Source organism: Vombatus ursinus, unplaced genomic scaffold (genome assembly GCF_900497805.2).
Source record: "Vombatus ursinus unplaced genomic scaffold, bare-nosed wombat genome assembly UNPS02014798.1, whole genome shotgun sequence".
NCBI lineage: Eukaryota > Metazoa > Chordata > Mammalia > Diprotodontia > Vombatidae > Vombatus > Vombatus ursinus.
Window position 1 is genome coordinate 31,842,694 of NW_020954576.1, and position 11,828 is coordinate 31,854,521.

The 11,828-nt window shown below is 37.3% G+C and overlaps 1 protein-coding gene across 1 annotated transcript in view; it reads left to right on the plus strand.

Annotated features, from left to right (window-relative positions):
• Positions 1-10,456, plus strand: part of SLC30A10 (solute carrier family 30 member 10) — a 16,922-nt gene extending 6,466 nt beyond the window's left edge. The window contains exons 3-4 of the mRNA XM_027871774.1: positions 4,519-4,758; positions 9,504-10,456. Of these exons, the coding sequence (XP_027727575.1) occupies positions 4,519-4,758; positions 9,504-9,991 (728 nt within the window). The 3' untranslated portion in view covers positions 9,992-10,456. The remainder of the gene's footprint in view (positions 1-4,518; positions 4,759-9,503) is intronic.
• The last annotated feature ends 1,372 nt before the right edge of the window (positions 10,457-11,828 follow it).

The window sequence follows — 11,828 nt, forward strand, 5'->3', positions numbered from 1 at the left end:
TTTCTTTCTTTCTTTCTTTCTTTCTTTCTTTCTTTCTTTCTTTCTTTCTTTCTTTCTTTCTTTCTTTCTTTCTTTCTTTCTTTCTTTCTTTTTTTCATTGCTAGCAACTAGAATAATAAAAAGAATTCTGGAGATTCTGTCTTTGGAATATTTAGCAGCATTGTGACTAACCATGTGACTTAAGTCATCTTCTAAATGATGAACTTTTATTGAACTCTAACAACTAGTCCTCTATAAAACAAGTTGTCATTCAGTTTGTTGCTATAGTCATTAAAACCTTTCAGCTGTATGGAGGTCAAACAGTACAGCATAGTAGTATTTCAGACATAGGAAGTACTTGGTGAGTTTAGTTTAAAAAATTAAATGGTTGGAAAAAAAAAGCAGTTAGAGGAAGAAGTTGCAGAGAGTCAAATTTAGATTTTTAAGTCAATAAAATGTAGGTATCTATAAATGGAATCTGCCTTAGAGGTAGTAGATTTCCCCCCATAGGAAGGGTTAAAGAAGAGGCTGGAGGACCATTTGTTGGGGTGTCTTGTAGTGGGGGTTCTTTTTCAGGTGTGGGTTGGACTAGGTGGTCATGAAAGCCCCTTAATACTCTAAAATTGTGTGACTCTTTGAAAATCACATTCTTTCCCTCAGCCTCAGTTTCCTTATTTGTAAAAATAAGAGTTTGGAATGGCCAATTTCCTGTCAGGCATGTTGCGAAGGGGACTCTTTATTGGGTATAGGTTGGACTTCATGGCCTCTGAGGTCCCTTCCATCTCTGAAATTCTATGATTTGAAGATCCCCTTGAGCTCTAAGTCTCTATGCCCTGAATGTTTCTTAGGGGAAATGGAAGGATATCTAAGCAGCTTTACATGAAGCCTGGATATGGGACTTTTATAGGCTGTAGAGATGTAAAGGACTTTTAAGATCATATAGTCCAACCACCTCATTTTCCTGATAAGGAAAATGGGGCCGAGAGAGATTAATTGACATACCAAAGGTCACACAGGTAGTAAGTGTCAGAGCTAAGGTCTGGACTTGAATCTTTGGATTTCAAATCTGATCTCTATACTCATGATGCAGAGACAAGAGTAGTTCACATTAGAGGGATTTTGATACAAATTAAGCAAAAAATATTTATTGAACATCTACATGTTTAAGACTGTGATGAGCACTGTGATTAGAAAGATAAAATAATTACAAGATATTGTTCCTGCCCTCAAGGGGCTTTCGATCTAATAGAAAGAAAAATGCCAACATTTAGGAAACAATTAGGAAAAAAGATACAAAAATGGTTAAAGTAGCATGAAGGGGAGGGGCAACTAGGTGGCCCAGTGGATAGAGCACCAGGTCTGGGGTCAGGAGGACCTGAGTTCAAATCCAGCCTCAGACACATAACACTTACTAGCTGTGTGACTCTGGGCAAGTCACTTAACCCTAATTGCCTTACAAAAAAAAAAAAAGGTAGCATGAAGGGTGACAAATGAATACAAGGAGATGGTGATCCTGCACAAAGTGTATGTTTTTTTCTTTAAAAAAAAGTTTTTTGATTTTTTTTAATATTACAAACATTTACAGATTGCTCCCACTTTTATATAGTTCTCTTGGAACAAAATTAAATAGTTAAGTAAAGCTAATATTACAGTGACCTCATCTGCAAGAGCAGGCAATATTTTACATCTGTAGCATTCCAGCTTCCCCCCCCCCCACCTTCCACCCATACACACCTCTCTATTTTGAAAAAATGAACAGAAATTAATTTTTCTCTCCTTTTTGCTTGGCTATGCATATTTATTACCAATGGAACTTATGGAATTACTTTGCCTTGTCTTGTGGAAGGAGCATCAAAGATTAGGTCCTCAGTTTTTTTTTTTTTTTGATGTTGTGAGACATTCTGGATGATTTTTGAGTTGAGACATTCTGGATGCTATCTTTTTGAACTTGATTCAGGGACTGATAAGCTACCAAGCTCTTTCAGATGCAAAAATAAGTCACTAATAAAAATGTGAGTTATTCTTTTGAATTTTGATTATGTTACCTCCTGATGTCAGTGCATTTAAGCCCTTGCTCTCATCCCCTAAGAAAGACCTGGGGTTATTTTTACTCTTGAAGTTGTAGGGAGAGCTTATCAATCTCCATGTAGTACAACAGAAAGTTGCTTTTGTATGTTTGCACCTGACTTTACCCGAACGTTGGGAAGATAATGGATTTGCTGCCCATAGGAAATAATTTATTATTTGCATCAATAAAGCACCAGGAAAGTGGGAAAGTGAGATCAATTATGAGAAAGTTTTAATAACCAAACAGTTGGATCATTTATAATTCTACAATGTGAATTGTAGGAAACCAAGAAATATGGACCCAGTTAAGAGATTTAGAGCTGGAAGGGACCTAGGAGGTCATCAAGTCCAGCCCCCCTGCTTTACAGATGAAGTAACTGAGACTAATTAAGTGACTTTTCCCAAGAACACAAAGATAGTAAATAGAAGAATCAGAATTTGGACCAAAGTGTTCTGATTATAGATCTAGAGCTTTTTCTACCTTCTAGTAGCAGAGATATTTAAATCATGCTTGACTTTAGGTTCGCTGTTCTTTTCTAGAGCTATTATTGTTTCTTACACAAAACACGGAGAAGATAACTGTCTTTCCAAAAAGTTTTCACCCAATGAACACTCAATGATTCACATTTTTGTCTCTTTTGAACAAATAGGTCTTTGCCCTTCTTTGCAAAAGGCTGTTGGTTTTGTGTATCATAATCTATGCCTTTAGAAAATGTTACTATAATTATAAAACCTTCAGATTGAATGGGACTTCAGAGCCCATCTAGACCAGGGGTGGGGAACCTTCAGTCCCAAGACTACATGTAGCACTCTAGGTCCTCAAGTGCAGCCCATTGATTGAATCCAAATGTCACAGAACAAATCCCCTTCATAAAAGGATTTGTTCTGGAAAACTTGGACTCAGTCAAAAGGCTGCACCCAAGGACCTAGAGAGCCACATATGACCTCAAAGCCAAAGGTTCCCCACCTCTGATCAAGACCAACCCTTAAGTGAACAAGCATCCCATTTATATCATATCTGACAAATGGCCATCCTGTTTCATTGCTCAAAGATTTCCAATGAGGTCAATAATGTGTTCTTTTCTCTAAAGTGTCCCTTTTGCCAGGATCACTGACTCCCTGAAAAGGAGATAGGGTGGGAGAAATGCGTGTGTGTGTGTGTGTGTGTGATACATAGAGAGGAAATGAGAGAGAGAAAGAGAGAGAGAGAGAACAAAAACAGAGAGGGGAGGGAAAAGACAAGGAAAAAGAGAATTTTGCTACAAGATCAGTATAAACATATTTTCTTTATATTTTTTGAAGTCTATTTTCCTAAAATCTAGGGTACATGTCTTCCTATGCCTAGTATTCCCTTCCTTAAAAGGCACTTAAAAGTATTACTGTTAACTTCAGTACCTCTTCATTTATTGAACAACAAATAGCTTGCCTTTTGTTAAGCACAAAGCTATGATGGAATCCTTACTTTTGAGGGTATTTTAATCTACATGTTTTAGAATATAATCATCGGGATAAATTGTAGGCAAATGCATACATGGAAGGGAAAAAATGAAGCTTGGTTGGAGAAAAGGGGAATGAAAATAACCTTCCCTTTTTACATTACCCCCCATTGTTGTTATCTAATTGTTTTCAATTATGTTCAACTCTTTGTGACTTCATTTGGAGTTTTCTTTGCAAAGATTACTGGAGTGGTTTGTCATTTCCTTTTCCAGTTCATTTTACAGATGAGGAAACTGAGGCAAACAGACTTAAGTAATCCTATCATTTGTCCACTTAGGTTACTTATAATGGATCCTAGACAAAGTGGTTTGAGAAGACAGGATGGCATGATGAAGTAGAGGATTCATGCTTTCTCTAGGTTTATCAGCTAGCTAGCCTCTTTCCTGACCACCCTTCCCTTCTCCAAGCTTCTGGAGTTCTTGGCTGGTTGCTTGGTTATTTCTTCTTTACTTCTTTCCTCCCTTTAACACTGGCTTCCTTGCTGCTCCTCGTGCAAGGCATGCCATCATTTGACCCCAGGCATTTTCATTAATTGACCCCCATACATGGAGTTTTCTCTTTCCTCTTCTCTGCCTTCTGGCTTCTCTGGCTTCCTTCATATTCCAACTAAAATCCCACAGGAAACCTTTCCCAATTCCCCCTTAACTCTAGTGCCTTCCTCTATTGTTGTTGATTGTCTTCAATTTATCCTGTATATAGCTTGTTTGTACATAATTGTTTGCATGTTGTCTCCCCCATTAGGCTGTATGCTCTGTGAAGGCAGGAGCTATTTTTGCTTTTCTTTGTATTCTCAGAGAATAAAAGCTTGTTCACTTGACGACTCTCTGAAGAATGATGGCACTTTATTTGCATGTCTTTCTGAACCATCATACTTTTCTCACAAAGTAATGTGTACAAAAATCTTGATGGACTTAACTAGAATTCTTGATAGGCTTGCGATGACCTTTGTGATTTTCACATGTTTTTCTCTGACAGGTGTTCTTTTGCATGTAATGGGAGATGCACTGGGATCTGTAGTTGTGGTGATTGCTGCTATCATATTCTATGTGCTTCCTCTGGAGGAAAATGCTCCATGTAACTGGGAGTGCTACATTGACCCAAGCCTCACTGTTATCATGGTCATCATCATTTTGTCATCTGCCTTTCCACTCATCAAGGAGACAGCATCCATTTTGCTACAGATGGTTCCCAAAGGCATCAATTTGGAAGAATTGGGTAAGTTGAGTTTAGTTTTAATCTGTGGTGCCTTTATCAATGTAATTTTAATGATAAAGATAAACATATGAACTGGACCTACAATTTCATTGATATCTCAGATGAGAAAATTCCCAATACCATGCAAGTTAGCATCTTTTCACTAATGTATAGTCTTAGTTGCCTAGAACCTATCATTGTTAAATGACTTGCCCAGGGTCACATAGCCATTGTGAGGTAGAACATGAACCCAGATCTTCCTTACTTCAAGGGCAGCTCTCTATCCACTATGCCAAACTCTCTCAATATTAATTACATAAATAGTAATATATGTGTTATTTCTGGAGAATTTTTATGTATTTGGAACTCCTCAATACTCTAGAGTTGTAGAAACTCAATCATGTGTTTGCATTCTAGCTATGTGACCCTCATGTAAAAATTTAAGTTTCCTTTCAGTTCTGTATCTCTATGAATTTTGAGAATGTAGAACTCCAAGAGTCAATACTTAGACTGTTCACCCTTATGAGATAGATCAATTGATTTCTTTTAATTTGACATGCTACTTTTATCAAGAACCTTTGCTCTTTTGCTGCTCCTAGTCTAAAAAGCATTTATGCCCTAGGTACTGCATGTTCGCTAGTTGAATTTTTATGTATGGCAAAGGTACCCTGTCTATTACAGCATGTAAGAATAGCTGGATTAAAATTCAGATCATTCCTGACCTCTTTTTGGATTGAACTGTATTTATTTGCTTAGCCGTAGGTTAAGAACTTAACCCATAGGTTTAAGTTTTGACTTTGGTATAGGTTGTGTAAATCTGAGTTCAAGATATGAGCATACATATGCATATATATGTAAACATATATATATAATATATATTTAATGTTAATGAAATGACTGTGCAAATATCCAAATGTTGTCAAGGGAAAGATTATGCCTTTATTCAGACTATAACTGCAATAAAATAAGAAAATGGAATATATTCTATACAGTACATGGTTTCTTTAAATAAATTTTTAAGTTTTATCTTTTTTTTATATCACCAAAATTTTCCCCAGTATTTCTCCCCTTCTTTCCCCCAGAGAGCTATCCCATATGAAAAAATAATATCCTTAAGAACAAAAAGAAAAGGAAAAAGTAAGCAAAACTGATCAATATGTTAAAAAAAATTTGCACATCTATGTAATGTACCCAAGTTGTGGACCTTGTACCTTTGCAAATGGGTGAGCTGGGAATGTCTTCTCGTATCTTCTTTGTTTTTTTGTTTTTTGTTTTGCTTTTGGCTAGGCAATGGGGTTAAGTGACTTGCCCAGGGTCACACAGCTAGGGAGTGTTATGTGTCTGAGACTGGATTTGAACTCAGGTCCTCCTGACTCCAGGGGCGGTGCTCTATCCACTGCACCACCTAGCTGCCCCTCGTATCTTATTTGGAAGTAGGCTTGTTTATGATTTTTCAGCATTCACTATTGGTTGTTTTGTGGTCATTCTTTCCCTTTACATTGTTGTAGTCATTATGCATATTGTTTTCTTGGCTTGTACAGATTTATTATTGCTGCATTTACCAGTGCAGTATCTAATGTTGAACTAGTCAACTAACCAACATTTATCAAGCCTTGGGTGGCACAATGGATAAAGTGTCACATCTGGAATCAGAAAGACATGAATCAAAATCTGACCTCAGATAGTTACTAGCTGTGTGATCCTGGGCAAGTCACTTAACTTTTGTTTGCCTCAGTTTCCTCAACTGTTAAATAGGTTTAATAATAGTACCTGCCAGTAGGGTTGTTAATGAGATATTTGTAAAAAATGTTTAGTACAGTGCCTGACACATAGTAGGCATTAAATAAAGGCTTATTCCCTTTCCTTCCCCATTCTCTTATTATGTGTCAGGCACTATGATAGGCAGTAGGGATAGAAAAATACAAATTAAACAGTTTCTGCCCTCAAAGAGCTTACATTCTATTGAGGAGACAACATGTGCACATAGGTGTATACAAAATGTATTTAAGAAAGGAAATATAGGGGCCGCTAGGTGGCGCACTGGCCCTGGAGTCAGGAGGACCTGAGTTCAAATGTGGCCACAGACATTTGACACTTATTAGCTGTGTGTCCCTGAGCAAGTCACTTAACCCTGATTGCTTCACCAAAAAGCAAAAAAAAAAAAAAAAAAAGAAATGAAATATGACCCATAGAAAAGATGGAGATAGTATTAATAACTATGACATTTGACTAGTAACCTAGCCAATGGGACAGTGAGTCCCACTATGGGACTATGATATTATAAAGATTAGTCTGCTTTCTTGGTTAGCTCAGATGCTAACATGGAGGTATGAGGACCCTCCATCTCCAAACTCTGGACATTTCCACTGGCTTTCTCCCATGCCTCAAATTCTCTCCCTCCTCATCTTCACCTCCTGGCTTTCTAGGTTTCCTTCAAGTCTCAGATAAAACTCCACCTTGTACAAGAAGTCTTTCCCAACCCCTCTTAATTCTAGTACTTGATCTCTGTTGATTATTTCCATTTTCTCCTGCATATAGCTTGTTTGTACACTGATGTTTGCATGTTGTTTCCCCCACTGGTCTATGAGGTCCTTGAGGAAACCTTTGTTTGTATTCCTTCCTCTTACCACAGTGCCTGGAACACAGTAGACACTTAATACATTTTTTACTGACTGATTAACTTTCCATGACAGACCCTTGCCCTGTATGTAGATACTGCCATTGGAATCTATATAGCACTTTACTAAATTGTATGGCTTACCCCAAGAATTTAAATAAGCAACACTTTTCAGTGTCATCCCTTTAGAAAGATTATTGAAATAACAATAAATGTACATTTGAATAGACCTTTATAACTTTCAATATTCTTCCCAGTGCTTTGTTTAATTTCATCCTTACAATAACTAGGGTAGGCAGAGCAGGGATTAGAAAACTGAGCCTTAAAACTTGTGACTAGTGACAAAGCTAGGATAAGGACCTATGTCTTTTGACCCTGTCCAATACTCATCCCCCTTTGTATTGTTAACTATAGCTATAGAGGTCTAAAAGCCCTGTGGTTATTTTATTTCAAAGACTAGCAGTCAATCAAATATAGCAATTTTATTGAATACTATGCATGGGTACAACATGCCCTAGTGTTGTGGGAATGATCGACAATGCCTCTCCCATGCCTGAAATGTACTCCTACCCCACCTCCACCACACGGAATCTCTGGTGTCCTTTAAAGCTTAGTGCTACCTTCTACAGGAAATCTATCCTGATCTCCCCAGTTGCTGATATCTTCCTAGAGATTACTTTGTATCTACACTGTACATACTTTGCATTGAATTTTCTGTGTACCTACCTGTTTTCCCCAATAGAGTGTAAACCCCATGCAGGCAAGGACTGTTTCTTTTTTCTTTTTTTTGCAGTTGTATTTCTATCACCTAGCAGAGTGCCTGGCACATAGCAGGCATTTAATACATGCTTTTTGAATGAATGAATGAATGAAAGACCTGGTCTTTAGGAACTTACAATCTAGTTAGACAAAACTGAAGGCACATGAGAAACAGTTAAATAACAGCATAAGGCAATATATTATGACATGCAAAAATTGATGTTAGCATCATCATGTACTGTGGGAGTTCAGAGAAAAAGAGAGTTCACCTTGAACAAAGCCCAAGCATTGCCTTATGTGAAGGCTTTCTCTAATACCCACCCCTTCGAACCATCTTGGATTTAACTACTTTATGGAGAAGTCATACAGGGCAAGTGTTCACATGGTGATCAGAAGAAGCAATACAAGGACACTCTCCAGGTGTGTTTTAAGAACTTTGGAATTGATTGTGTGACATGGGAGACACTGGTGCAGGACTGCTCAGCATGGCACGCCCACGTCAGAGAAGGTGCTATGCTCTATGAGCAAAGCAGAATTGAAATAGTTCAAAAGAAACACAAGATGAGCAGATTTAGAGAATCCACCCCAAATGTTCACGTGGTCTATTTGTACCCGACCCGTGGTAGAACATTCCAAGCTCATGTTGGTCTGATCCGCCACAGTCGGACACACTGTAACTTGACTCTAGCATAAAGATGTCATTTTGGTCCTCTTTGAGAACAAAGGACAGCAATCATTTAAATACTTTGTATTTGTCCTTATTCTCTTCATGCTTATTCCATATATACTTATATATGTACTTGTCTCCGTATTGGAATGTAAACTTCCTGTGAGTAGGGAAAATTTTATTAATTGTATTTGTATCCTTAGCGCCTAACACAAATGGCTAGAAGATACTGGGCACTTAACACTTGTTGATTTTTGATATAGTGTGCTATAGTGGAAGGAATGCTGAAGAGAGAGACCTTACTTTGGATTCAAATTCCAGCTACAATGTCTAATGACTCTTTGATCTAGAGCAAAGTACTTAATTCTCGGAGCTTCAGTTTCCTCATCTATATAATGGGGACAATAATACTTATATTATACACTTTTGAAATTATTATGAACAAAGTGCTTTGTAAACCTTAAAATATTATGGAAATAAGAGGGGGAGATATCTGTTTGAAGCATAATTAACTTTTTTTTTACTTGTAGTAAGAGTTTTCTTACCTGGTAAGGGCTGATTTAAACCAAGATATAAATAAGAGTATTTAAATGGGCCTCACGTGTATTTTAGTTCTGTTGGTCAGAACTCTTGTTTAGTAACTGTTTTTTACTATCTTTATAAAATTCTCAGATTCTTAATCCTGGTATTCATCAGTATAGTATTTGCTCTTCTGTCTTCTAGTGGGCAAGCTATCCAATGTGCCCGGAGTTAACAGCATACATGAAGTGCATGTCTGGGAACTTGTAAGTGGGAAGAACATTGCCACTCTCCACATTAAGTGCCGAAAGAGCAAAGATTACAAAGATGCCAATTTCAAAATGCGAGAGATTTTCCACAGTGCTGGGATCCACAATGTAACCATCCAGCCAGAATACACAGACCAGAAGGAATCCCTGGAGCAGGACTGGATGCTCCTCTGCAACTCGCCCTGCATCTCCAAAGCCTGCAAGAATTATCTCTGCTGCCCTCCAGAGACGCAATCACTTACCCACATCAATGGCTGTACAGAGCCCAATGGTTGCCCCCCAACTGCAACATATAGAAGTGATGGCTTGAGTCGAAATGATACAGTCGCAATTGTCATTGAAGCAGATTGTTTGAGTGACGGTGGGCCAGTTGCTAAACAGACACAAGGAGATCTGATCTTTGTCAATAGCACCCATTTTTAATCTGGTCTCATCATTGAAAGTCAGCTGATTGAGAGAAGCAGCTTAGCCACCAGTCGGCTCCAGATGATCCTTGTGGGAAGGGCTCCCTGAGCTGTTACCACTGACCAAAATTAGTAATGTAATTCTGTGTTAAAATAAGGGGTTAAGTCCTTTTAAAAAAGTTTGGCAATTTTAAGATTCACAAACCCTTCCCACCCCCTCCCAAACCCCCCATCCCATGCAGGTGAATATTGTTGAACTGTTCACGTGTTTACCTGAACATCTCCTCTTTAATCATTTTAGTTTGAACATTTATTTCCTGAGGTAAATTGAAAAAGTATAGAGACAACATGAACTGGAGACTAGAAATTCAATGCTTTTGCAGGACTGGGATTTGACCTTTCTCCCTCTACCCCCATTCCCCTTTTGGTCATTTTTTACTGAATTCTATTTCTAGCCCATTCTGAGGTGAGCTGATGGATAATGTCTATGGATAATGTACTTCATATATATATATATGTATATACATACACACATATACTATATATATGTATATATACATATATATATGTGAAGACCCATAATAGTTGTGTTTTTCTGAGTCCTTATAATGAATTTCACAGTGGTGTTGTACCCTGCCCCTCCATCTCTCCAACAGTTTGGTTCCTCTTTGAAAGAGAAGAAAATGGGGACTCAATAAGCTGGAAAAGACTTTCAGGAACATCAGAAGGGATCATTGAATTCAACAGAAAACATTTTTTTCTTCTTTGATAACATGTTTGCTTTCAGGGGTGGAGGAAAAAAAATGATTCTTGCTTGCTTTTTTTAAAATGAAGACAACCACAGCTATAGGGTCAAGAAGTATTGAGTAAAGTTTTTTCCCCTCATAATATTGCAGGAAAATAAACCCATATTTAGGGTAGCATACATTTCTTGTTTTCAGCAGTCAATCCATTTGAGGCTGCTCCCATTTATTGCTTTGGCCAAGACCTAATTGTTCATCTGAATATGCTTTTAGGTCTTTTCTTAGATGATCACATTGTGTTCTGTGTGTCATTGACTAGGGGAAGATGGACATTATCCAGATTTTATAATATAAAACATTTTAGTTTTTCATTCCTACTGAATAAATAAGCTAGCTTGTAGTTTCATTCTCATTTCAGGTAATTGCTTTTCCTTTAATTACACACATTTTCATGTATTTATTTAACTTTCCTTTTTAGCAATTTGATAAGAAAAATTTAGGTTAGAAGGGAGAAATGCAGATTTATTTAATTTTAACTCTGAATGTATTCTGAGGGATTTCAAATTTTCTTTTGTTTCTGAACCTCCCATCCAATTGAAACAGACACACGATTAAAATATGGTTTCAATTTGTTATTGTTGAAGGCCGCACTATTTTTATAATTATTATTCAAATATCAGTGTTTTAATGGGGTATAAAGATGAGGACACTGTCTCAAAGGAGTTTTAGGAATTGGATAAGCTTGGAGCTTCCCAGGATAGGTGACAGGTTAGGTGAGATGAAACTTCTTCAGGCAATTTAGATTTGAGTCCTTTAATATGCACAAGGGATCTCCTGTAATGCAAAGTTGGAAAAGGCAATAGCTTTTCCAATTTAAGATAGACTATTTTGTATTCTCTTAGTGAGTTGTAGAGGCAGGAACAAATTACACTAGTGTAGATGAAAGATGGAATTGCACACTTGTTACTTCTTGAAAATATATCCTATTTTCGTATCCAAGTCTTCTGCCATGAGAGAGGTAAATGGAAAAATTACCTACATATGTTTTTATCCCCTAAAGAGTATTTCTACTCTTTTAGTAGATATGGCAATATGCACTTTATAGCTTTTCAG